This window comes from Elephas maximus, chromosome 21 (genome assembly GCF_024166365.1).
Source record: "Elephas maximus indicus isolate mEleMax1 chromosome 21, mEleMax1 primary haplotype, whole genome shotgun sequence".
In the NCBI taxonomy this organism is placed as follows: Eukaryota; Metazoa; Chordata; class Mammalia; order Proboscidea; family Elephantidae; genus Elephas; species Elephas maximus.
The window spans coordinates 54,221,003-54,247,860 of NC_064839.1; the positions used below are offsets into that span (position 1 = coordinate 54,221,003).

General features: G+C 55.1%; 1 protein-coding gene across 5 annotated transcripts in view; it reads right to left on the reverse strand.

Annotated features, from left to right (window-relative positions):
- Positions 1 to 6,042, reverse strand: part of CBFA2T3 (CBFA2/RUNX1 partner transcriptional co-repressor 3) — a 74,123-nt gene extending 68,081 nt beyond the window's left edge. For all 5 annotated transcript variants that reach the window (XM_049863674.1, XM_049863676.1, XM_049863673.1 and 2 more), the window contains exon 1: positions 5,635 to 6,042. In XM_049863674.1, coding sequence (XP_049719631.1) covers positions 5,635 to 5,722 — 88 coding nt within the window. In that variant the 5' untranslated portion in view covers positions 5,723 to 6,042. The remainder of the gene's footprint in view (positions 1 to 5,634) is intronic.
- Positions 6,043 to 26,858: the final 20,816 nt, after the last annotated feature.

Below are 26,858 nucleotides of genomic sequence, written 5' to 3' on the forward strand. Positions count from 1 at the left end.
GAGATCAGGAAACAGGGAGTGACCCAGCCTGTGGGCCGGTCTCCTCAGGGAAGTGCAGACAGGAGAGAGAGGAAGGGTCCCATGGGATGGAGGGTCTACTGGAGGCCACAGGCCCTAGAGCTGCCCTGGGCTGAGTGCCTGCCTCTGTTCTCAGCCTGACGGTAGCCCTGGAAGCAGAGGCCAGAGACCCCCTTGTGGAGCCTGGACATCAGCAGGGGAGACAGACAAAAAAAATCAACAGATTTAGAAAGGCCTAGTCTGCGGAACAGGATAATGAAGAGAAGGAGAGAAACACAGAGGATAGAGGATTGGGTATGTGCATGTGGTAGAAAAGCAACTTGAAATAGGGGCTCAAGGGAAGCCTCGCTGAGAGGGACACCATGAGCACAGACCTGGTGGTGGTGAGGAGGGAGCCTGCCGATACCTGAGGGAAAGATTCCAGACAAAGGGAGCAGTGCTTGCCAAGGCCCTGAAGTGAAAGCTGCCTTGTTCGAAGAGCTGCAGGGAGGCCAGGGCTGGAGTGCAGAGGTGGGGAGTGGTAGGAGGGGAGCCAGGGGCACTGTGGGCCCTTAGAATTTCGGCTTCAGCTCTGCCGGAGAGGGAGAGGCCCTGGAGAACTGTGAGCACAGGCCACGTGACCAGACTTCAGTTTTAATCAGGTCACTCTTTCCAATGGAACAATGACAAAGTGGCTCTCTAAAGAGAGCCGGGTGAGGAGAAGTTGGCCCACTGAGAGAGGTGATCCTGGCGGGGGCCAGGAAAGCACACCTCTCAGATGGGGGAATGTGACCCTGCACCCTCCCCCTACAGTGCTGTCTTGGTAGCCACCCTTTTCTCCTGCCTTGTGGTTTTAAAGGTTCTTGTTAGAACCAGCTGTTTGACAGACTGGCTCTGTGGGGTGGAACACAAGTTTGGTGGTTTAATGATGAGGGGTTCGTGAATCAGCTCCTAAGGCAGGCCCACCCCAGTCCTGGAACAGCCCATAGGAGTTGTCCAAAGTCTGCTGCACCTCTGCCCTGAGTTCCATCAGAGGGCGGATGGGCAGGCCGTTGGTGCTTGGAGTACCCCCCATCCCACCCTCTTGCCTCATTTTCTCTGTATCCCTAAGGAGAGGGCAGTGGGCCCAACCCTAGTGGGCACCTCCTGGAAGGAGCACAAGGCCAGGAGTTGTGGATAACCAGCTGGGGATCCTTGAGATCAATGCCTCCTCTCCTCACTGGCGGCTCCCCCTGCCCAGACCTCCGCCTGAGGCAGTATCAGGGTCACCTTCAGCCACGGAAGTGAGAGTGTGCGGAGGCGGTGTGAACGTGGACGCCTCTCTCCTCAGCCACACTTGGTGAGAAGTGAAAGTGGCCTTTGCCTGAAGGAAGCCCTCCTCATGTGCCCCGCCTGCCCACTTCCTCCAGGGAGCAGCCCCGATTGGGCCTCTGACCTCCTTTTGCTTCATCCCGCTCGGGTGTCCTGGCCTCCCTTCTGGACAGAGCTATTGGACAGGGGCTGGTTGTCCTCCTTTGTTGCTCAGCCTGGAGGCTCCCCATGGGCCCTTTGGGGGAACAGGTGGGGGACGAGTTCCAGCAGAAACTGTAGGCCTGGCGACAGGATGATCCATGTTACCCAGGGGAAGAAGGAGACTCACTTGGGCTGGGACCTGGAGTGACTCAGGTCTGAGCTGAGCAGTGGGGTGCTTGTCCCCCTCCAAGCCTTCCCCTTGACTTGGCAGCGAAGATGCTGGGTGAGGGGTGCATCAGGCTTGGAGTTAGGGCCTTCCAGGCTGTGCCCAGAGCCCCTCCCTGCCTCCCTGCTCTATACCCTATTCCAATGACAAATGTTCCTATAGGAGACACAGCACAGACAGAAGAGGCCATGTGAACACAGGGGCAAAGATGAGAGTGATGGAGCCACAAGCCAAGAATCACCCGGAGCCACCAGAAGCTGGAAGAGAAAGGAAGTCTCCCTGCCGGCCCTGCCGACACTTTGATTTTGGGCTTCTGACCTCCACACATGCTTCCGTTTGTGGTGCTTTGTTATGAAGGCCACAGGACACCAAGGCAGCAGAGACGGCGTTCCAGGCAGAGGACATTCCAGAGCAGGTGTGATCAGGGGACTACTTCAGAAGGGGAGGGTGGATATGTAGGGGAAGGACGGGTGGAGGGAGCCTACCCTCAGAGGCGTTCTAGCCAGCCCAGGCCAAATTTGGGCAAATGTCATGTTCCTTGTCAGCTACTGGCTATACAACTAGCAGACCAAGCAAAACAAGACCCTCAGGGTCTCAGGAAACAAAAGGCCAAGTTGTTTTTTGCTGGGCACTGTCAACCTGGAAAAGGCAGCCTCAGCCATGTTAGATATAGTTTTGCTCCAAAAATCAAGAGGATTTTATGTCTGCTTTAAAAAATATTAATTACTGTACCGTTCTTTTCATATTTTTAGAGCCAGTTAATGTGTTTTTGGGTCTCAAATGTGATCGTGTACTCCTGGGAAGCCTGTGGGCCTACTTGAAGGGCTTCAGGGGGGTTGCGACCTGAGTGGCACTCAAGCTGCAGGTAGGGGCCCTGGAAGGGACCCCACAGACTCTCAGGCTGTGCCACCTCAGTGCTGCCCCTGGTGGTGACTCCTAGCATTGCAGGGCCAGCCCATGAGCCCTGGGAGGTGGTTGAGGAGGGATGCCAGGGAACTAGACTAGAATATCCAAGCCCTGGAGCCCACAGGGTCTCATAGGGGCTAGCAAGGCCATGGCTATCCCCGTGGGAATAGGGACAGGTATTTGGAGAAGAGTCTCCATTGAAGGTGAGTTTCTAGAAGCCAGGACTAGGGGGTCCAGTTCACTGTTGTCCTCTCAGGGCTAGCCCCTTTGAGTACCTCAGGGCTAGGAACCAGTGCCCAGGCAAACACCTGGCCCAAAACACTAGCCCTACACCTGCTGCTTCCGCCCCTTCCAGGAGGCCCCCAGAGTGAGGACGGGCCCCCAAAGGCAGGGCAGTGACTGTGTGGTCAATGAGCTGGTCTATCCAGACCGTCTGTTCCAGCACCACCAGTCCAAGAACGCCACAGTAACATCACAAGTACAGTGGTTTCCGAACAGATATATGCACACCCATGTTTATTGCAGCACTGTTTATAATAGCAAAAAGATGGAAGCAACCAAGGTGCCCATCAACGGATGAAGGGATAAATAAATTATGGCATATTCACACAATGGAATACTATGCATCGATAAAGAACAGTGATGAATCTGTGAAGCATTTCGTAACATGGAGGAACCTGGAAGGCATTATGCTGAGTGAAATTAGTTGCAAAAGGACAAATACTGTATAAGACCACTATTATAAGAACTTGAGAAATAGTTTAAACTGAGAAGAAAACATTCTTTTGTGGTTACGAGAGGGGGGAGGGAGGGAGGGTGGGAGAGGGGTATTCACTAATTAGGTAGTAGATAAGAACTGCTTTAGGTGAAGAGAAAGACAGCACACAATACAGAGGAGGTCAGCACAATTGGACTAAACCAAAAGCAAAGAAGTTTCCTGAATGAACCGAATGCTTCGAAGGCCAGTGTAGCAGGGGCAGGGGTCTGGGAACCATGGTTTCAGGGGACATCTAAGTCAACTGGCAAAATAAAATCTATTAAGAAAACACTCTGCATCCCACTTTTAAGAGTCGCATCTGGGGTCTTAAACGCTAGCAAGCGGCCATCTAAGATGCATCAATTGGTCTCAACCCACCTGGATCAAAGGAGAATGAAGAACGCCAAGGACACAAGGCGATTACGAGCCCAAGAGACAGAAAGGGCCACATGAACCAGCGACTACATCATCCTGAGGCCAGAAGTGCTAGATGGTGCCCGGCTACAACCGATGACTGCCCAGACAGGGAACACAACAGAGAACCCCTGAGGGAGCAGGAGAGCAGTGGGATGCAGACGCCAAATTCTCGTAAAACCAGACTTAATGGTCCGACTGAGACTAGAAGGACCCCAGTGGTCATGGCCCCCAGGCCTTCTGTTGGCCCAGGACAGGAACCATTCCCAAAGCCAACTCTTCAGACATGGGTTGGACTAGACAATGGGTTGGAGAGGGATGCTGGTGAGGAGTGAGCTTGAATCAGGTGGACACTTGAGACTACGTTGGCATCTCCTGCCTGGAGGGGCGATGAGAGGGTGGAGGGGGTTAGAAGCTGGCAAAATGGACACGAAAAGAGAGATTGGAGGGAGAGAGTGGGCTGTCTCATTAGGGGGAGAGTAATCGGGAGTGTGTAGCAAGGTGTGTATGGGTTTTTGTGTGAGACACTGACTTGATTTGTAAACTTTCACTTAAAGCACAATAAAAATTATTAAAAAAAAAAAAAGCACAGTGGTTTCATCTGCAAGACAGCCACCTCCTGGCCCCAAGCTCCTTTCGCTGCCGCCCACCACCCCAGTAGTTCTCACAAAGCCCCGGCCCGCCTCTCCCCATTCCTGGCTGAAGTGCTCAGAGGACAGGGATTTAGACACAGGAGGAAACTGAGGCCCTGGCCTAGGGAAGCAGCGGCACATGGGGGAGCTTGCCCCCACTCCTAGGAGAGTGGGGTCAGGCCAGCTGGGCTGTCCAGGAGAGCAGGGCAGTTGGGTGGATGGGCAGAGCCTCCCACCCTGTGCTCGGACAGTCCTGGGGCAAAGAGGACGGCAGCTCAGAGCAGGGTGGGTCCATCGAGGGCAAGCCAAGCTTGTACCTCCCCGTGGAACGCCATCCTCATGGGGACAAACCAGTGATAACGCGCATGTTGTTACTGTGAAGCTGGACACCTGCACACCTGGGCATTCTAGCTTTGGAACAAACACCTCATCACCTGCCAGGAGGAGCCCGGTGTAGGGGGCTGGTCCTCTGGGACCCTCAACCAGCAGACCAGCCTCAAGCTGCAGCAGAGGGGACCTGCTCAGGGACAAGCAGCCTCTTGGCAGAGGCCAGGAGGGATACCGTTGGACACTGAGGTCTGGACATGAGCTCAGGCCCTAGTGGGCCCTGGAGATAACCACACCAGCGGGGGCACCATGGGAGTGGTCCCAGGGCTGTGAGCTCAGAAAGGCCCTGCAGGCTCTGGGTGGCCACGTGGCATGGCTGGGGGACAGCCGCAACGGCTGCACTGTGAAGCCCCTAAGGACTTCTGTGGGTGGGATCTGGGGGTGTCAGGGAGCTCCGTGGGAACCTGGCAGCCCATGCCCCACTTCCCTCAGGAACTGGCTCAAAGGGCAGGAAGCCCTGGCGGAACTGTTCCTTGCCCAGAGGCTGGGCGGAGTCCTGATCACCATTCACTCCCAGGGACCCTGGGCCTTGGTGTCTGCATCCTTGAGCCCCATCTTCCTCCATGGAGCGTCACACCTTGAGGGTGTCCTGGAGGAAGGGTGCATGCGTTTCCATGTGCCCCTCTTAGACGGAGCAGGCACCCAGCTGATGTCTGCCCTGGGTGGGGCTGGGCAGCAGCCTAGCACCTGCAGGCCCCCGGACACCTGCCCCAGCTGTGGCCGTGCCATGTGGTGGCCGTGTTGATACTCGAGGTGAGTCAACACCCTGGTGTTAACAAAACGGGCGGCGGCAGCTTGGAGATGTCATGATTCCCGCCACCTGACGCATTCCGAAGCCCCCACGCCCCTCCCTAGCCCCTTACCTGGGCCGCCCTTCCTGGGACCCCGGGGCATGGAGCAGCTGGTGGGCGCTGGGGGCACGCTTTCCTGCATGGAGGATGCCTGAGACATGGAACCGGAGCCGGAGCCGGAGGTGGAGCCAGAGGGACGAAGCTACACCCAGCCCTGCAATCCTGGCACTGGGGCACGGGCAGACAGGAGCAGCGTGGAGCAAGGCGCTCCAAGGCGTGCCTGGACTCACTTTCCCGGCCTCTTGGGGCCTTGAGGGAAAGACAAGGAGCCAGGCCTGAGGTGCACTGGCCCGTGTACTCACTGCCTGCCTGGGGAAGGGGCGGGAGGTCCAGCCTCATGTGACATGGGGCGGGCCTGGGGCGCAGGAGCCTCCCGGCAGCATGAGGGGAGCAGCCAGCTGTGTCGCCGTGATAATGCGGCCGCCGGGCAGGGCTGCAGCTGCACCCGGCCGCTTCCCCAACAGGAACCATCTGGGCTAGGCCTCCTTCTTGGCCATTCCGGCCAGCTTTCCAACAACTTCCTCTTTGCCCCAGCCACAGCCTCAGTGACACCCACCCGCTCACCTAGAACCCAGGATCGGGGCTGATGGGTGTGTGACTCTGACCCTGGGGGCGGAGGTCAAGCCACACGGCTAGCCTCCATCCCAGACCAGTCCCACAGTCTCCCACCCGGCCAGGCCCTTCTTCAGCCTAGGTGATCCTGGGGCTCTTCCCTCCACCTACCCTCAACAGGCCCTGGGGGTCTCTCTTTAGTGCCCCTCCAGCTAGCTGCTCTCCCTGGAGCCTGCCTGGTCAAATCATCTTCAGGAGCTGCACCCTTGAGCCAGGTTTCAGGGCTCTGAAAACCCCTCCTCCACCCAGGGCTCAGCTGGGCTCTCATGTCTGCTTCCTGGGGCTCCTTGCCTAGAAGCACCCCTACTGGGCCAGGCAGGGAAACCCCTCTCGGCTTGGCCTTGAGCACGGGGCCTGGGGACACAGGCACTGGCTGGGATGCCTCAGATGCACTTACCCCATGCCCCGATGGGTGTCCAGGGTGAGCAGAGACCGCACAGCATGGAATTTGCTGGAGGGGGACCATGCTCCCCAGAATCTAGGGGGTATCCCGGAGGTCCCCCTTTGAGAGCCAGGCAAAGGGGGAGTGAGGCACTGCAGGTACCAACAGAAAGCTACTTTCTAAAGGGGAGGTGCCATCAGGAATAGCAGGGGGAAGGGGCCCCTCGTACCTCAGCACCTCAGTGGACCTGACCTGACGAGACCCAGCCACGGACAAGGCTCGCTGCCCTCAGACGACCCACAGACACTTGACCTGCGTACCCAGGCCTTGCTCGAGGCTCCCATGCTGTCCATTTAACTTGACCCTATTTTCTTTTTGGGTCATCCTGGCACATGTTAGTAGTTCAAACAGTGCAGAAGGTGCACAAGGAAGGTGAGGCTCCCCCACCAGTGGCCCCTGGTGTTTTTCACAGATGGCCCTGAGTCGTAGCGTTGGGGCATCCTTCTAAAAGGAATGGATGTGTGGATGAGAGACACACTGATGTGTGCCCCACACTGTGAGCTGGAGTGCGGGGTTCCAGAAGGTACTGCCTGGGTGGAGGCCTACTCTTCCCACCTTGGCCCTACACCACGCCGCTGCCTGGCTCCAGCTCCAGGGCTCAGGGTGGAGAGGAAGGTCCTGTGAGTAGGGCCGTCCATGGGTGTTACCGTGGTCCTCGGCCCCCGCCCCCCCGCCGCTCCCTTTGCCCTGGATTTCACGTGGGGTCAAGAGTTGGCCAGAGGGTAGGTCCTGGCCCTCCCTGGCTGGGCGACCTGACAAATAGAGTTATGATTATGGCTGTGAGCACAACTATGATTATTTTCCACCTGCACAAAGTCTGAGTTGCCAAGTCAGGGAGCTTGAGTGGCCTTTAAGAGAGAGCAGCACATACACTGGGGGTGCGTGGGCAAGGTGGGCGGCTCACATGGCTTGGGGCAGGTGTCCGGGCTGCACCTGCAAGGCCCCATAGATGGGAACCCCCACTTCCCTGGGGAGTCCCTGAGCCCTGCCCCACCTGCCTGGTTTTCTAACCAGCTGCCCACAGAGGTTGGGGTAGAAAGAGAAGAAAGTCATCCTCCAGCGGCTGGGAGCTGCCCTGGCCCCTGGGCGGTCACCTTGGGGCCCTCGGGCTGCTTGCCACTCCCCAAGGGCAGTTGGCGCTGGTGGGGAAGCGGACGTTGGCTGTGGCTTGCAGGGAGGGTGGCCCAGGAGATAAGGGGCCCGGAGGAAGTGAGGGTGAGGGTGGCGCTCGGGCTGCCTCCTCGGCCAGGGAGTGGCTGCTGTCTGTGCCCTCTCTGCCCTCCTGGAGGGAGCAAAGCCCTCCCTCCTCTGCCTCCCTCTCTCTTCTCTTTCTCCTCCCCTTTTTCCCTTCAACAAATACCTATGGACCCTGTCCTTGCCCCCTGGGACCTCACTGTCTGGTGGAGACAGACTTCCCATCAACAAATCACTTGTCTATCTGGCCATGTTTCTGAGGATTTGTTAGGAGGAGCTGATCAGGGAAGGTGGGAGCAGGGAAAGGGTCCAGCAGGGGGCTCACCTCACCCCTGGATTTTGGGACTCCATGGGACCACCAGCTGGAAGAAGGCAAGGGGAGGGGGGATTACTGAGGGTGTGTTCCACAGGGTTTTGGCGTTGCCTTAACTCTTGGCATGGCCCCCAGTGACTGCTGAATGAATGAATGATTGAATGAATGGATAGATGGATGAATGAATGGAAACATGACTCCATACGAGTCCCATGGCAGCCCTGTTTTACAGAGGAGGGACTGAGCCCACAGGGGTGGTGTCCCCAGCCACAGAGCCTGAGGTGAGGGAATAAGTTCACCTGAGCTCACCCATGCCACCATATGCCCCCTGGCTAGTACATGGGAGGGACCCAGGCTGAATTCAGGCTAGCATCCCATTCCTCCCCTAACTTCCCCCCAACCCCCGCCCCGGCAATGGGGTGGAGATTCTTGCTAGGGTCACAGACTTGGAGCTGGTCCCAGCATGCACACAGAGCCCCTCCTCAGGTCCACCTCTGCTCCACACCAGACCCCCATGCTGCTTTCAAAGTGAACAAGTCTCAGAGAAAGGAGCCCCAGTGTCGCAAATGGTTAAATGCTCGGCTGCTAACCGAAAAGTTGGCCCTTGGAACTCACCTAGCAGCTCTGAGGGAGACAAATGTGGCAGTCTGCTCCTGTCAAGATTATAGACTAGGAAACTATAGAGCAGTTCTACTCTGCCACATGGTGTCGCTATGAGTTGAAAATGACTCAACAGCAACTAACAACGGCAACAACAATGTCTCTGAGAGGGAAACTGAGGCAGGCAATTGGAGAGTCGAAACACCACAGAACACAACACTCCTGAGGGAACAAGTCTTTTGGCCCCACATCACCTGCCCCCTGGAGCAGCCACCCTGCAAGGGGGAAGCCCCTTCCCCAGGGCACTTTCCCTTTAGGGGAGGGCTGGGGCCTGGGACCTGGTTTCTCTCTGACTCAGTGGCTGAGGGCAGCTGGCGGGCAGGTCCCCACGTCCCCTGGGGCAGGCTACAGAGAAGCCAGGCCTCTCCATCTCAGCCACCGGCTCAAATTTCATTTCCTTTGAAGCCACAAGGCCAAAAGCTCAGCTGGCCTTGGGGACCCTGTGTTTAAACCAGAAAGAGTCAAAAAGGGGAAGCCCCTTCTCTAGGTACAATTGTTGTCTCTCTCTGCCTTTTCTCTCCTTTCAAGCCTGCCTTGGTACTGGTGCTTGGCCACTGCGAGGGGGCCTGGGAACGGGCAGAGCCAACCCTTGGAGCGGCAGCAATGTGGGAAGTAGCACTCAGCCAGGGAGGACAGGTGACAGCAGAGCCAGGTTAAGGCATGTGAAGGCCCTAAACACTGATCATCTGTGGTGCCCTCTTCTCTGCTTACTCATGCATTCGAACGGGATGTGTGAGTTATATACATACATGTATATATACGTGTGTTAGCTATCCATGTTGAAACTTCTTTTTAAATAATATTAGCAGAACGAGATGAACCGGGTTATTAAATTTTTAGTGGATGAGGGATACTAAGATTTTTACTATGCACACATTTTCTACAAAAAGAATATCCCACATATTCTACAAAGAAAATGAGTCAGTGAACTTAGTTGTTTCAACAATCCATACAAAATTTTCTTGATCTTCCACAACGAAAAATTGATTTTCACCAATTTTGCGTTGAATGGGTTGTACATCAATTTTGATGTTTGTCTTGTAATAAATGCTGTAATTATAAATGAATGAATGAAAATCATGTCATAAAAGAAAATTTAATGATTAGAAAACAAATACTAAAACAAATTATGTTTTATTTTTAGATAGATCTTTCATCTCTAACATGTTATAATTAAAAACATTTCTTTCTATCCTTTGTTCTTACAAATTCTTCAATGATTTCATCTTGATAAAGCTGCCAAACAGTATCTACTTCCATACATAAAAAGGATAATGAATCGAGCCTTTCTTGAATCATTGTTGTAGGCTCACTTTTCCTGTGTCCTGTCTGCTTGGCATCTATGGGTCTTTGCTTTGGACGACTGGTGTCGCTGTTTTGTGGATGCCCTAAGCACGTGCTTACCTTTCGTATTAGGTAATCCACCCCTGGGTGATGGTGGAATCTGGTTCACCCATGTCGGCCCAGCCTGCCAGCCACGGAGCTTAGAAACACTTCTCTTGCTGCTGACGGCAGCAATGCCTCCTGAGGTTGCGGCAGGAGCCATGTGGCCCTCATGTGGAAGCTCTATGGCCTCTGCAGCCGGTGTCCCTACGGCACCCCTTCTTATCTGTGCCAAGTATCTGGCCAGGCCTGGCCAAGAGGGATACTGGAGTGTTCTGGGAAAATCTTGGAGTTGAGCAGCCATGCAGGCCTTCCCATTTGCCTTCCCAAAGATGTCTGCTCCATTGTTGGTCCTTCCTGAAACAGGTGCAGGATTGGACCATATTCATGACCCTCTCCTATTAGCACGTTATCACCCTCGTTGAAACACCCTTGGGACTGGACTGTGATAGATATTGGCCTGTATCCAATTTGAAAGAATTTCTGTTTTAAAATTTCATTTTTATTGCTTTTTTAAACATCAGTTTTATATTAACATTTTTTCACGCATACATCTTAAAGAATATAGCAAACACCCATGTACCAGCCATCAACTTTATCAAGCCTGTAGCGTTTTAAACATCAAGTCTTTTTTACTTTAAGGAAGAAAGTATTCCAGCAGATAAGTCTCCCCACCCCAAGGAGACAGCCCCTACCCTGAAGCTAGGGTTTTTATCATCCTCACTTCTACTGGTACTTGTGCGAGGGCCTAGCTTCATATAAACGGTGTGATGTGGAGTATGTTGCCTGTCTCTTTCTTCTTTTGCTTGGCCTCGTGGTTTTGAGGTTTATCCAAGCCTATCCACACGTAGCTCTGGATCATTTTGACTTGAGCCACGACTCCCTTACATCACTACTATTTGCTTACGTTTTCTTTAAAACTTAAGCTTTTCTTGTTAAAACTGATATCCCTATGGCTGCCTTTTCTTCAGTAGTCATTCCCTAGAACCCTGGTGTTATGGGTTGAGTTGTGTCCCCCCAAAAGATGTGCTGAAGTCCTAACCTCTGTACCTGTGAACATGACCTTATTTGGAAATAGGGTCTTTGCAGACGTTGTCGGTTAGGTTAACATGAGGCCATACTGGAGTAGGGTGGACCCTAATCTTACATGACTGGTGCTCTCTAAAAGAGGAGACAAGACACAGACAGACACAGAGGGAAGATGGTTATGTGAAGATGGGGGGAGAGATTGGAGTGATGTAGCCATAAGCCAAGGATCGTCAGCAACCACCAGAAGCTGGAAGAGGCAAGGGAGGGTCCTTCCCTAGAGCCTTCAGAGGGAGCATGGCCCTGCCAACATCTTGATTTCAGACTTCCCGCCTCCAGAATCTCAAAAGGATGAGTGTGTTATTTTAAGCCCTGTCCTATAGGGTCGCTATGAGTCAGAATCGACTTGACGGCAATGGGTTTTTTTTTTTTTTTTTTCCTGTGGTACTTTGCTGTGGTGGCCCCAGGATACTCACATAGCAGGCAGGGGCCATATCGTTCTTGTCATTCCCATTTTACAGATGAGAAGCCCGAGTGCAGCAGATTTGAGTGACCCCTGTCCACTCTTGGGTAAATGGGAGCCCCTGGCTCAGTGTGGGCTCAGTTACCACATGGCACGTGCCTGCATGAGGCTAGGAGCTATGCTTCACCCAGGCAGGTCTGATACCACTGCAAGAGAGACAGGCAACAAGATGAGTGATCAACCGAATATAACACACAATGCGTGGTGAGACGTGCCGGAAAGTGACATGGGAAGGGGGGGCTAAGAGTGACATGGTGGTGGTTTTAGGTTGGGGGTCTCTGAGGAGGCGACACAGAGCACATCTAAATGGCCTGAGGGTTGTGAGTCACAGGCACACTCTGGGGGAAGGGCGCTCCAGCAGAGAATCAGCGAGTGCAAAGGCCCTGGGGCAGTAGCATCCTGCAAGTTGGCATCTGGACCCATCACACTCAGAACTGAGGCTGGCGTGTGTGTCTGCCGTGCCGGCCAAGGCTGGGGCCTCGTTCATCAGGGACCTCAGCACATTCCTGCTGCCGATTTAGTAATAAGATCCCTTCATCTCTCAGGAAGGCAAGACCCTCCCTAAACCAGGCATCGCTGCCTCCCAGGTGGTGGGGACAGACTCCCAGGCTGGCTCGAGGCAAAAATATGGCGCGCTAGGACATATTTGGATGTAAATATTTTCAGCCGCAAGAGTAGCTGGGAGAGGAGGTCTTGTTACTGAGCGGTCTCTGTGGAAGCCGGAGTCTGTGCCATATGGCTCCCTCAGCAAGCTGCTTCCTTTCCCCTCCTTGCTGGCGGGCAGTAGGATGGCACACAGGACGGCTACGTTTCTGCCGGTAGGGCCACCTGTTGGGTGTTGTTGGCTTCCCTGGGCCCCCGGGAGGTGGGTGAGCTCTGGGTCCCGGCTCTGTGCTGGCCAGCTGCCCCTTACTGAACCTAACTTACCCATCTGTGAGGTGGCCGTGAGAATTGGGGGGTGCCCGGGACAGACTCTGTTCCCCCGCCCCCAACCACAGCAGACGGGCGCAGGCTTCGGCAGATGTTGGCAGCAGCCTTGTTATTTTTCTCTTCCCTGCTCTTGGCTCCACCCAGGCTGGGGGAAGAGCCAGGTGCTCACCTGTGGGCCCTCTTGGTAGACCAGATGGCCTGTCACAGGAGCTTCTTGTTGAGAGACAAGGAGAGTTCAGACACCTTCTCTGCCACCTGGGGAACCTCAGAATTCCTCTCCCCTCCCAGACTGACCTTCCTCCCGGCATACCTTGGGAGATGGCTACGACACCTGGGAGACAGGAGATCATTCAGGACTAGCTGGGCTGGTGGAATGCTTCCACGCAAGAACATTCAATGGCTCGCCATCTCCTGCCAAATCAAGGCCAAGTTCAGAGCCCAGCATTCCAAGGGCCCCAAGCAAGCCACTCTCCTAGGCTCACCTCTACACTTGTGGTTTTCCTGACATTTATGAATTTTTCCTCCCTTAAATATATCCTCCATCATCCCTACCCTCACAGCCCAGCTCATCTCCTTTCCTAAAATCACAGAATCATGGGTGATGGGAGCTGGCAAATCCTCGGAGATGGCCCAGTGTACTGGGGCAGGCGGAGGGCTCAGGCTGGTGGGGGAGGGCTACAGGGTCCTCTCCAATTTCAAATGGGGACGCAGAGGACCCCTTCAGCCGTTCATTCCTTCACAAAGCAATAATGTTTCTATTTGTGGGGGTGACTACTTCCCAAGCCCAGCACTATGCCTCGCATATGGTAGGTGCTCAGTAAGTACTTACTGAGTGCATGCATGAATGAATGGAATGGTGAATAAATGGATGCAAGCCTGCTCTGTGGTGAACACTGAGTAGGCCCCAGGAAGTCAAATGTGGTGGCCGTTCACTTCATGTATGGTTACAGGTGGGGCCTGTCTGTCTGTTGTGTGTTGAATGGGGGCTTGTTTCCTGATGCCTCCTGACAATGGAGAATCTAACTTGGCGCTGGCAGTCAGCGCGTCCAGGAGACAAGCAGGTAGTGCCTGGGGAGCCTCACAATCCCCAGCTCTCATGGGTGCAGCCCAGCCAGTGATGGGAGTGGTATTTTGTGCTGGGGAAGCAAATGGTTTTGAACTCAATAAGCTGTGCCTGCGAGGGGCCTACATTTCCTGTTTGTGATTTTGGGCAGGTGCCTGGCTGCCCTGGGCCTCCGTTTCCCCATCTGTCAAATGGGGACTGTAGGGCACTGTGAGCAGGAAACGAACTGTTCCCTATAGAGCCTGAGCGAGGAAGGACCCTGGGCCGGGCGGCTGAGGACCAAGGTCAGGGCTGCCGCTGACCGGCAGGGTGACCTTGGCCTCAGAACTGGTCATCTGCCCACTCCCCTATGAACAATTGCCATGGGTCCATTGTCCCTGCAGGATCCTGCCTGGGCGCATCCGGCCCAGGCGTTATCTCGGTTCCAGGGAACTTCCCTCAGGCTGGCCGAAGGTGGCCCGAGAGATAGCAGCTCAGGCGGGGCCTTTCCTGCCCTGACATGATTAAGTAACAAAGCAGTTGCTGGTGGGAAAGCCAGCGCACACTGTCTGCCTGCCCAGGCTGCTCTGTCTTTCTCAGTTTACTCCCGACCAAGGCCTGCTTCGCCATTATCACTCCCGGGATTTGCTGGGGGGTTAGCCACAGGGCCTTCACAAGAGGCCAAACTCGAGGTCCCCACAAGGACTCTTCCCCAGGCCCTCTAGGGAGTCTCCAGGCAGCCTCCTGGGCCCAGCTCCCAGGCCCCAAGAAGGACCCCCTGCCCTCTCCTCCCCCCTTCTACTGCAAAGCGCTGTTTTGTTCTCACACCTGGGCTCTGTATCGGTTCACATCAGCCTGAGTCTAACCGAATCCAAAAATACGAAGCAGGGCCATCTGTCTGCCAACTGATGGCGCAGATGTGCTCCGGATTTCGGGGGCGGGCTGCCAGCCAGTCGGGCTGTTAGTGGCTGCACCTGCTCCTGGGCCTGCTCCCCACGCAGCGGCCCCAGCCCCGGCGCCCCCACAACCCAAACAACCCACACCTTTGGAAGCTGCAGCCCCGAGCATCCACAGAGAGCCTCGCCCACTAGCTTGGAGGGGGACCCTGGCCTGCTGGGCCCCGTGCCATGACTTCACTGTGTGCCTAGCCCTGGGTTCACAGCGGGGACAGGGCCAGGGGTCTGCTCTGATGGAGACCAACCATGGACAGGAGGTGCCCAGCCACCACAGGCCATTGCACCTGCCATTCCCTCTGCTGGAACTCCCCCAGGCAGCTGTGTGGCTGGCTCCCCAGATACCACCGTCTCTCTGAGATGCCCCCAGCCCTCCTTTAGACTTGTCACTTGGACCCCATCTGCACTGGGCTTCTCCCTGACCTCCCCCTCCACTGACTCACCTGCCAGTAGCCCAAATGCCCACTGCCCTCCCAGGCACAGAGTAGGAGGGGGTGCGCAGGGAACAAGTGGGAAGATCATCTCGACCACCACGAAGGATGCTGAATGCACACAGTGGCTTGGTGGGGAGGGGTGCTCATTCTGGGTGAGAACCCTTCGTAGGGCAGGGTTGTGTGACCTGGGAAGGGGGTCCCTTGGCAGATCCAAGGGAGGCTTCACGGCAGAGGGGAGGCAGGGAACCGGGTTCCACAAAAGGCCTTGCCAGTCAGTATGGTCATTCTTATTTTGCTGTAGCATTCACATCGAGGCCAGGCTACTCAAAGTGATGGGCTTCTTTCCTGCTTGTGTTTTCAGAAGGGACGAGAAAGCAGACCAGGCCAATGTCTCCTCTCCTCCACTCCCCTCCCTTCCTCTCTTCTCCTCTCCCTTCCCCTCCCTTCCTGGGGCTGTTCCCAGTATTGGAAGGACCAGTAGAGGGTGGTGGAGAACCAGGACAGTGGGGTCCTGGGGCAGGTGTTGTTGTTGTTGCTAGGTGCCATCAAGTCAGTTCCGACTCGTAGAGACCCTACGTACAACAGAACAAAACACTGCCTGGTCTTGTGCCATCCTCACAATCGTTGTTATGCTTGAGCCCATTGTTGCAGCCACGGGGTCAATGGATCTCACTGAGGGTCTTTCCTTTTTTCACTGGCCCTCATTTTACCAAGCATGATGTCCTTCTCCAGGGACTGATCCCTCCTGATAATATGTCCAAAGTATGTGGGGCAGGTGAGCAAAAGTATTTCAAGAGAATGAGGACAGAAGGACAGGGCTGGGGAGGAGCAATGGGCACAGAGAGGAGCCGGGCTCAGCCAGCGCCACACTGCCTCTGGGACAGACGGAGGGCCTCAACCGTGCACCCTGAGGGCCTGTCTGCTGTGGCCCTGTCAAGTTCCCATCTGGGGTGGACTCCTGCCGGCCCCTGAGCCCAGACCCACTGCAGCTTCTTCCAGCCCTTCTTGCATGCTGGCTGCAAGGCTTGGCTCTAAAATCAGTGCCACCCAGGAAAGGCAGCAGATGGGGAACGGGCCTCCTGGGCCTGGCATGGGCACACAGCTGGCTGGCCTGGCAGCTTGGCTGGCCGACACACAGGCGGCACAGGCCAGGGCTGGCTCCCCCAGGGCCAGCACAGTCACAGCTTGTCCCTGGCAGAGCAGAGGCAGGTGCAAGGCTCTCGGGCCAGCAGCTCAGCGATAGAGGCCCTGGGCAGTCCCATCCTCACCTCCAGCTGTTCACACTAAGAACCCTCAGGTGAAGCCTGACCTGCCCCACGGGCCACAGCCTCCCCACTTGCTTTTCCCACCTTGGGGTGGCTCTGTGACTGCCTGGGTTTCTCTCTCCTCCTGATAGGACCTGTGTGGGCTTCGAGGACTGAGTGAGGGCAGGCTAAGAGGCAGTGAGGGCAGTGGTCATTAGCGCTGGGGCCCTATGGTCCTCCTGGCCTTGCTTATGGGGCTCCATCTGGTCTCTCTGTTGTCCTTCCCTCACCTGGACTCCAGCCCCAGCTCAGAGCCCTGGGAGCCCTCACTGGCCTCCACAGGTGGCACAGTGTGTGGGTGGAGGTCACCTGTCCCCTCTCCCTGCCCGAGTTGTAATTATGGTGAGAATGGCATTTCATTTTGAAGTTTGGATAAAGCTTTAATTGAAGTCCTGGCTGCCACTAATTACATTAAAAGGGGAGTGCAGTGGGCTTTCTTTTAGCTAATGAGGGTTTTTCATCTTGTGGCCTGATGACCCTTCACTTACAGTGGTCACATTCCCAATAGGTCAGGAGCAGAGGCGATGTCGCCTCTCCCGCCACACCAAGTGGCCCACAGGGAGCTGGAGAACAGCTGCCCCTCCCCACCCCTGCTCCCCGTCTCCCCAGGTGGATTGGCTTTACCTGCTTGCCTGACCTTGGGTATCTTGCAGGGCCCAGGCCTCAGTCTTCCCAGGTTTGCAGTGGGGTGACACTGGGTTCTGCTGATGAGTGCTGGGCGTGGGGGTGGGGGGTGCAAACGAGCCGGCGGGGCTTTGGTACGGTGGCCGGTGTAGGCGAGTCCTTCAGGCTGTTCTTGGGTCATGCTGCAACCTCACTGACCTTTTACTCTGCCCTGACCCTCTCCCCCTGGGTACTGCTTCCCTCTACCCAGCCTTCGAGGCTCCCCTATGGCACTGCCCTCCCAGCCCTTCCAGCTCCCCGCCCCTCAGCCCCACTCTCAGGCACCCCCCTCCTGCCCCCAGTCCCCAGTCTCCCAGGCTCCTCCCTCCCACCCTTGAAGGCCTCCCCCGCACCCCCCCACCCCCGCCCTCAGCAGTTGCCCTCTCCTGGTCTTGCCCAAAAGCCCTTGGTCTGACCTCTTCTCTGTCTTGGAGAATTCCCTCTTCCCTCCCGCTCCAGACTCAGAATTCTTCCCCGAAGGCCTCTGGAAAGCAGCTCTGTTTGCATTTGTCTCCCTTCTGGCCCAGCAGTGCCTCTGTCTATCTGGGAATGAATGGACTACGTGGTGCCTGCTCCAACACATACTGCCAGGAACGAACAGTTAGCCATGCGCCTCGGCTCTCCAGGAGATGAGGCAATGGATATGGTCCCACCGACATCTTTCTCCTTTTAATGACAGAACTTCCACCTTTTGGAACTTCCCATCCTTCAGCTTGACTTCTGGAAAATAGCAAGCCCTGAATGGCACAGTCCTGCCCCATGGACCCCTGATTTCATGTTTCAAAATGACCATGACCGTGTCCACGCAGGTTCCTCCTGGGTGTGGTCTCTGGTATCTCCATCTGTTTGTGAAGAAGGCAGTCCCTGCGACAGAAGGAATTCACTCCCTACAAGCAGGTCCCTGGCGAGTGCCCAGAAGCCTGGGTCACAGGAAGATGGTTGTGTCAGTCAGGATGGGCAAGGGTTTGCTGAGGGAAAGTTCAGTGCATTAACACAACCAAAGTCTACTTCTAGCTCATGCAAATACCAGTGGGAATCAGGCAGCTGTCCTCCCCAAGGTGACTCGGGGATCAAGGGAAGAGAAGGCAGAGGCACCCACACCACTCTAGGGGCACATGGCCTGCCTAACTGCAAGGGGCCAGGACTAGGGAGCAGTGGATCTTGGGGTGCTGCGAGAGTTTCTGCCATGTCTATTCTATTGCCTTTGGATTTCTTACATCAGCACCCACCAGCCATTTCTGCTTTGGTGCCTGCAGACCTGAGCTTCTCTGAGCTCTGCCTGATTCCTGCCTTTGGGGTCAGCTCGCTCATTCAACAAGCTTTCCCAGAGCAGCTTTGTGGTAGTAGGCAGGGCTCACTGCTATGGATGTGGAGGTGACTGGGACGTCCACAGTGCCCTTGAGGAGGTCCCAGCCAGGCGGGATGATATGAGCGTCCTGGGACTGCCATAACAAAGGATCCCACACTGGGAGTTTCAAACAGCAGAGGGTTATTCTCTCACAGTTCTGGAGTCCAGAAATTCAAAATCAACGTGTTGGCAGGGCCCCGTTCCCTCCAGAGTGTCCAGGGGAGGATCCTTCCTTGTCTCCTCCAGCTCCTGGTGGCCCCAGGTGTTCCTTAGCTTGTGACTGCATCACCCCAGTCCCTGCCTCCATCATCACGTGGGTTTCTCCTCTGTGTGTCAAATCTATCCTGTATGTGTCTTATAAGGATACCCATCACTGGATTTAAGTTGGAATCGACTCAATGGCAACAGGTTTTGGAGCCCTGGTGGCATAGTGGTTAAGAGCTTGGCTTCTAACCAAAATGCCGACAGTTGGATTCCACCAGCCGCTCCTTGAAAATGCTATGAAGGCAGTTCTACTCTGTCCTATAGTGTAGCTATGAGTCAGAATCGACTCGATGGCAATGGTCGTTTTTTTTTTTTCCGATCCAGAAATACGTCTTCTCAAGACCCTTATCTTAATGACATCTGCGAAGACCCTATTTCCAAACAAGGTCGCATTCCGAGGTTAGGACATGGACATACTTTTTGGGGCCACCATTCAGCTCACTGCAGGGACACTGAGGGCACTAACCAGGGAGCTGAGGGCATGAGAAGCTTCAGCTCCGTGGCAGGAGCCACGCCAGGAGGTCAGGATCCCCAGGTCCCAGGCCCCCCTGCCTTCAGTGTGCTGGGCCTTTACAATGAGCCACTTTGCAGCACTGTCTTGCTTAATTGTCAAAGTAAGAATACCACTGTCTCTGACATGAGGAAGCAAGAGAGAGGCAGGTGGGTGAATGCTGGCCAAGTCCCCACTGGTACCAGCTTGTGTGGACACGGGAGACACGCCGCCGAGTGGTCACAAGTGATCACCATCTCTACGCTGGCTGCTCTGCAATCCCTCTCTCTGTCACAGTCGCCAGCCAGAGGAAGGTGGTGAGGGCTGATAAGCCCTGGGAACCTCCATTTCCTCCTCTGTGAGAGGAAGATAAGGCGTCTCCTCCCAGATCAGTGCAGGGGGAGGGGCTGGCAGGTGGGAGCGCATGAGGTCCACCTAGGGGCAGATTATCCAACAGGCAAGGTAAGCACTGTGCTTACCTTGCGTACCAGGTTATCTGTAGTGAACATGGGTTTCACATGCGAAATTGTTCACTACAGATTATTAAGTATACACAAGTAAGCCCGTGTTTACCTTGTTTACTGGGTAATTCACCCCTGTCAAGGACTGTAAATTTGAAAAGAGGCTTTGATTCTGTAGGAAGGTGCTGTGGGGCTGGGAGAGAGACAGATGCCAGCCATATCTAGAAGCAGACTCTTTGATGTGGTGGAAAAAAATGTGAATTGCTCCCTACAGATGATCTGGTAAGCAAGGTAAGCACCGTGCTTACCTTGCCTATTGGATGATCCACCCTTGGCATCCCTCAAACCCAGGGCTCCTCTCAGGACAGGTGGAATCACTGGCACCTGCCCTGGGCTCCTCAAGGCAAAGTCTCCATCATGTGTGCTCTGGGGCTAAGCCATCTTGCTGGAATACAAATACTCCTGGAAGGGAGCGCCTAAGCAGTTAGGGCTCCTCAGGGGGACTGGGCTCGAGTTCTGGACACTTGGTAGGGTGTGAGCTGTGAGCAGGCAGTCAAGGCAGAGGACACAGTGGAAAGAGTATCTGAGGGAAGGGCCCCTGGGGCAGTAGGAGGAGCAGAGAGAAGAGGGGAGTCAAAGGCTGCAGGAGGGAGAAGAGGGAAGAAAAAGGCAAAAGGAAGAAAAACCAGAAAAGGAGCAGCCAGAGGAGATGGGAGATAAAGGCGTGAGAGGGGAGACTGGTGGGACCTGAGGGTAGGGAGCCGAGAATTGAAAGGAAGAAGGAGCCACGAAGGAGTGGAGGCCAGCTCCTGCGCCCCTCCCCGCCCTCTCCCCGCCCCGCCAGGGCGGGGGCAGCAGAAAGATGCGAGCGATCAGCAGCCGGGCCTTGTTTCAAAGAAAATATTCCCTGAAAGACATTAAAATGAAGTAAATAAAAGAGATAAAAATGGAAATATCAAGGCAGCAACTTCTTCTCTTCTGATTACAAAGCCAGCGGCGGGCGGGGCGCCGGGCCAGCAGCTGCAGCGCCAGCCGATAAGGGCCGGGCCGCCTGTGCCGGCGAGATAAGGCGCGTCCCAATCCCGGCCCCGGCAATAGTCACGCAGCCTGACAGACTGGCATTTCAGATAGAATAAATATAGACGCTGCCGCTATTACCGGGACTTTATTAATCCGCTTGCAGGCATTTAAATGCCGTGGAAAATGCGGCATTTCCAAGCCAGCGTCGGGAGCTGACACCCGTTTCCTCCTTGCATCCCCTCTTCTTGGCCCTGTTTCGCTCCAGGGACATTTCAGATGCAGGTGGAGGGTTCAGGAGGGGAAGCTGCAAACACCTGGGGAGGGGACCCTATGGATCACACCTGTTGGGGGGCTATCATCCCCAAGGTCGAGTCAGGCTGAGCGGGCAGCTGTCCCGCCAGGGCCTTGGGGCTGCCGTGATTCCGGAAGGAAATGGCTAGCTGTTCACACGAGGGCCTGTGTCCACAGCCTTGGGGAAGACCCCACCCTTTCTGGTCTCTGTGTGCCGCGTTCCTGGGCAGAGGGTCTCTGGGCAGGGCCGGCAAAATCTAAACAGCCGATCATGTGCACAAACTCATAATTCCCGGGAAGGAAAAGTAGAGGGTGTGCCCAAGCCAGATTCTGTGGAAAGGAAAACTGTGTCTGCCAAAATTAGGCCGGGCCAGGACATTCTGCTGCTCAGAGCCCTGGGGGGTCCCACCTACCTTGGGGGAAAGTCCAAGCCTTCACAGAGCCCTCCCCTCCCATTACCTATTATACCCCTTCACTGACACTGCTCCAGCCCCTCAGGGTTTGCTGGTTTGCTCTTATTCCAGCTTACTCCTGCCACAGGGCCTTTGCATGTGTCTGCCAGGAGCACTCCTACTCCAGATGTCCTCTACATGGCTCACTCCCTCACCTCCTTCAAGTCTTTGCTCAAATGCTCCCTCTCGGGGAGGCCTCCCCTTTAATGCATTACCCCCTGCCACACACACACGATGTGTAAACACTACAAGAACAAGTATATTTGTGTCCATTTTATCTGCTGCTATTTCCCTAGAGCCTGGACCCTAGAGTCTGGCTTGTGGAGACTCTCAATACATATTTATCCAGTGAAGGGAGAAGACTTGTGAAGGTAGCTAGTTTAAATGCTGGAGTGGGACCGTGGTGCTGATGGATGAGCTGGGCTAGTCAGTGTCAAGTGGAAGAAAAGGGATTCCAGGCCTAGGGACTGGCATGTGCAAAGGCGTTGAGGCAGTTTGATGTGGTTGAAGAACAAAAAGCAGCCCAGGGTAGCTGGAGCAGAGTGAGAGGAGAGAGAAGAAGCAGGAGACACATGTGAGCTGGGCAAGTGTGACCTTGGACATGGGAGACTTTGGGGTTTTTTTTTCCGAGAGCAATGTGAGAGAATGTTTGTCTCAGCATCCAGCATACAGCACCCAGCACATAGTACCCCGGCACACAGTACCTAGCACACAGCATCTGGCACACAGCACACAGCCCACAGCACATCGGCATCCTGGCACACAGCACCCAGCATACAACACCTAGCACCTGGCACCCACTACCCTGGCACAGAGTACACAGCTACAGCACCCCGGCACACAGTACCCTGGCACATAGTTCGTTCTCAGTCACCTAACTCCACCACTCTTGGTTGAATGCACTCAGATGAGTCCCCTTACATCACTGAGCCTCCCTTTCCTCATCTGTGAATGTGCACAATACCGGGAACTTCCCAACAAAGATGACCTGAACTGTGACAAGCCTTGCCGCTGCTCGGACCCCTCGTCCAATACCTCACCAACAAAAAAGAAATGATTTCAGAAAACATAAGGGACACCAGAATGGCCCAATTCCTAATTCTCCAGGTATAAGTCCACATGGGGAAGACCCTCCCCAAAGTTTTCTGGAAGCCTCAGGTCCTGTGTGTTAAGACAACGTTCTTCAGCCAGTGCTGGGTGATTTCTCCTGACGTCCATGACCATCCCTCATCCACACAGACACAGGCCCCACCGTGTTTCCTCCCTTGGAGGCTGGTCTGTCTCGGCATCTGGCTTCATTCATGAGCAAATGCCAAGTCACCCAGAGCGAGAGCCCTTGGTAAACTGGAGAGCTCTGTGTAAATATCAGCAATCATTAATAATCATTAATTAGAATAATAAATAAACGATGAGAATTAGAATAGGAAAATCTCTCCTGAGAGAAGGTGCCTAGTGGGACATGGGGAAGCCTGGCCGATCTTCCTGTCCCCTGTCTACATTCCCCCAAAATGAGCTTAAACAAAAAAGGAGTTTATTGGCTCACCTATCTGAGTGACCCTGGGATTGATCAGGCTTCAGTCACTGGTTAAGACAAGACTTGCATTTCTCTCTGTTTTCCCATCACCGGGCACTTGGTGTTGGCTATATTCTCACCCCTCTTGTGGCTGTAGGGTAGCTGAACTGATTCCCTTCAACTTTCCAAGGGGCAATGGCGGATGGGTGAGAAGAGCAAGGGGCTGTTTCCAAAAACTCCCTGGGCTGGGTTTTGGGGCTTCTAGTGTCTCATTTGCTCTGATTGTGTTGTGTGCCTATCCCAGAGTCAAACTGTGGCCCAGGACGTGTGATGTGATGGCTAAACTTGAGCCTATGTCGTCTGTTCCGCCCCCGACTTACCTAAGGCACATAGTTTGAGACAGGGGGCTCCCTTAGAAGATAAACCAGCTATGACTGTGTAGGGGTCCAGCGAGGTGGAAGAACATAGAATTATACATGGTATCTCATTCTTTCATTTCAATGGCCAATTCTGGGACCTACTATGTGCCAGGGGAATGCAGAGTTAACCCAACTGTCCAGAGCTCAGGCACACACAATTTAGTGAGGAAAAGAGAGGAATAGAGCATTGCAATTCACTGCCAGGGCCAGACGGTGCTTTAGAAATGCAGGGATGGCAAGCAGACATCATCTCGTTGATTAGTGGTATCTTCTAGAAATGCTGTGTTGAGAAAGATTCTGAGGCTGTGCCTGGGCCATCTGGACAGAGAGCTGAGATTAATTAGTGATGTCTGTCATAGGTGTGGTATGGGGGAAGTATGGGGCGAAGATGCCAAGTGTGGATACTTTATGGGGAAACTTGTCCCTCTGGGTGGGAGGGTCACTGGGAAGCCCCAGCTCAACTCCCCCCACCACTACCCCCCACCCCAGAGTGCCTCACTGCCTCCTGGCACCTTGGCCCCTACCCAGGTCCTGAGGGAACGTGGGGCATGGGCCACTGCCCGTGGCAGCGCCCCACCCTCAGACTGTTGTCCAAAGAGGAGAGGAGAGGGAACGCCTCAGATCAAGAAGCCCATGGGGAGAGCTTTAAAAATGCAATTAAATGGAAAATAATTAAATCCAATTAAAGATGAGCTGAGGAGGGTGTTCTGGGTACTCGGAGCCTGTGTCCGAGCCCTGTCTTGGCAGCCTTCCCAGCCTGGATGGGTTGTGCTTTTAAAGTGGAGCAGAGGCAGCTGAGGGGGTGCCCAGCTGGCCTGTGAGCCCAGGGTGCCAGCTCCTAGCCCACCTCCCCTCTGGGCCCACTATGCATAGGAAGACTTGGAGGATTTTGGCCTTTGTCCCCCTCCCATCCTCCCCATCCTGCCTCTGGGCCCCCTTCGGCAACCACCTACCTGGGGGGGCCTGCTGGGTCCTGCTATCTCCCCGTCAGGCTGAATGTCAAGAGAAGGTCTGAGACTGGAGCTCCAGGGCTGCCTCAGATCCTCTGGGTTGGGGACCTTCAGAGTTGGTGCACATCCATTCCCTGGGTGTCTGTAAAGGTGGGTCCCTGGGCCCCCATCCTAGTACCTAGGTTGTGCCACCCTTCCTCCCTCCCTCTTTCCTTTCTTCCTTCCTTCTTTCCACAACCAATAAGCACCTACACTGTGCCCAGCACTGTCCTGGGTGCTGGGTTCACCGGGAACAAAAGACACAGACTCAGCCCCTCATGGACTTACACTTCAGTGGGGAGATTGGCAGAGAAGCTCACAGAGAAGCAGACAGAAGAGTCAGATCAAAGACAGAAGCAGCCATGTGTGTGGGAGGCTGACTTAGGGAGGCCCCTGGATGGGGTCTCCTGGGAGGGCTGCTCCAAGGAGGGTATGGCTTGGCTGAATGAGAGCATGAGGCATTGGGGAAAGGCGTGGGGAGGAGCACTCTGGTGTCAGCGAGAGCCCATGCAAAGTCATGGGAGAGGAGGAGGAGGGAGAGTGGGCAGAGTGTTGATCAGGGAATGTTTCCCCTGGGGGCACTCTGCTCTGTATGGACCCTCAGGGCCCCGGGCTACAGAGACTCACTGTCTTATAGCTGTGCCTTCTAGAGCTCAGAGCCTTCTGAATGGCTGCCCTGAGGCAAGGAGGGGTGGAATGTCATGTCCAGGCTCCACAGGCAGCTTCCATTCGGAGTCCTCCTGCCAAACAGTCCCACAGCCCCCCACCTGCGGGGGCAGAGCAGGGCTGGAGCAGTCGTGGTGCAGGCAGGCCCAGAGCGTGCAGGACCCTGGTGAAGAAGGGGATTTCCTGTTCAGAGCATTTAAGAGGCAGAGCCAGGTGACTTGGTTGAAGACTCGCTGGAGAGACAGTGCAGTTGGCAGTTGGTGACGGAGGCTGGAATGCCAGCAGGGCCCCATCTGGCCTCAGGCGGATGGAGCTGGCAGGGAGACAGCCAAGCCCTGAGAGGATTGCTTGCCTGGAGGTCTCTGAGTCCTGGGCCTCTGAGGACTGAGGGAGAGGAGGCTGGATACCAAAGGCCCAGATGGAAGGAGGGAGCCAGGTGTGAGGCAGGGTGGCCCCCCGCTCAGGGCTCTGCACACCCGCCTTCTGCTCACCACCTGCTCGCCCAGCTGCGACAAGGAGGCAGAGGGGAGCTGTCCTGTGTGCTATCTCCTGTCAGGCATCACAGGGCTACCCAGGGTCATGCCACCACCCCGGGGGGCAGCCCATATCCCTGAGGCCAATGGAGGGGGGCTGGACCCCAAGTCTCCAGGCCAAGCCAGGTCAGGTTGGCTGTTCCCATCAGCAAGACCACAGCTTGGAGCGTCAGAGCCCCCCAAGCCCAGGCTCTCTCCCATTTGCACTCCTGGAGTCTCCCAAAAGAAGCTTAGTACAATCATGATCGTATCCATTTATTCTGTAAATACTTATGGAGTGCCCAGGTTTCATGTTTCCAATGTGGTTCTGGATGAGCGAGAATGTCCTGCCCACTTCACGATAGAGAAACTTCCAGCAAGCAGCCTTGAGATGGAGCCTGAAGCTGGAGTCCCCAGAATGTCCTTCCCCCAGAGGCTCAGCCCCCAAATCAATCAAGTTCACAGTCATTCCTTGTCAATTCCTGGGCAGACTGCAGCCCACCAGTTCCACCTGGTCGCTTCACAGCTCCTGAATGCCTGTTGTCTTTTGAGCCAGGCACTGTGCTGGACACTGGACACACATGTACAGATAAGGCCACACTCCCTGGATCTGCCCATCCTGTGGGGTTTTCTCCAAGTCCTAAGAACAGAGGAGATGGGCACATTAGAAAGGGCGAGTCAGTTGTGAGAAAGCACAACAGGGCGAGGGCACCTGGAGTGGGAGCAAGACCACTTCTGAATGTCACTTGGCTCTGTCACAGGCCCCTGCTACCTTTGTTCCTGTCTCCGAATGGCCACCATCTGAGCACGAGGGTGGCACCTCCATCGTCCAGGGCTCTGTAAATGCTGGGAGAGTGTACCACACATCTCTGTACCTCAGATCCCACACAGCACACCCACTATTGTTGGGGTGAGTCAGAGAGATCCCGTAGGCTTTGTCTGCAAAGGCAGGGACGTGGAGGAGAAAAAACAGAGATGTTTTCACCTGAAGGATTTAAAATAAATTTTTTTTTTTGCCCAGCTACTTGGATCCTAGGCTTTTCAGCATGATGTGCACCCTGGTAGTCTGGCTATCCGACGTGGACACATTTCCCTCCCTAGCCAGCCAAGATCCAGGGGCCCCAGGGTCAGGCCTGGGACAGAGCTTGCCTTAGGTGTCGGAGGGAAAGTTCATGATGGAGGAAGGACAAGATTCTAACTGACTTTCAGTCTGCTGGCTCCAACTCTGGTCAGAGGGATCTTTCTAAAGTGCACTTCTGACCATGGCACTCTCCTAGGTCAATGGCTCCTGTGGCTCATGAAACGAGTGTTGAGCTGCCTCCCTTTACTGAC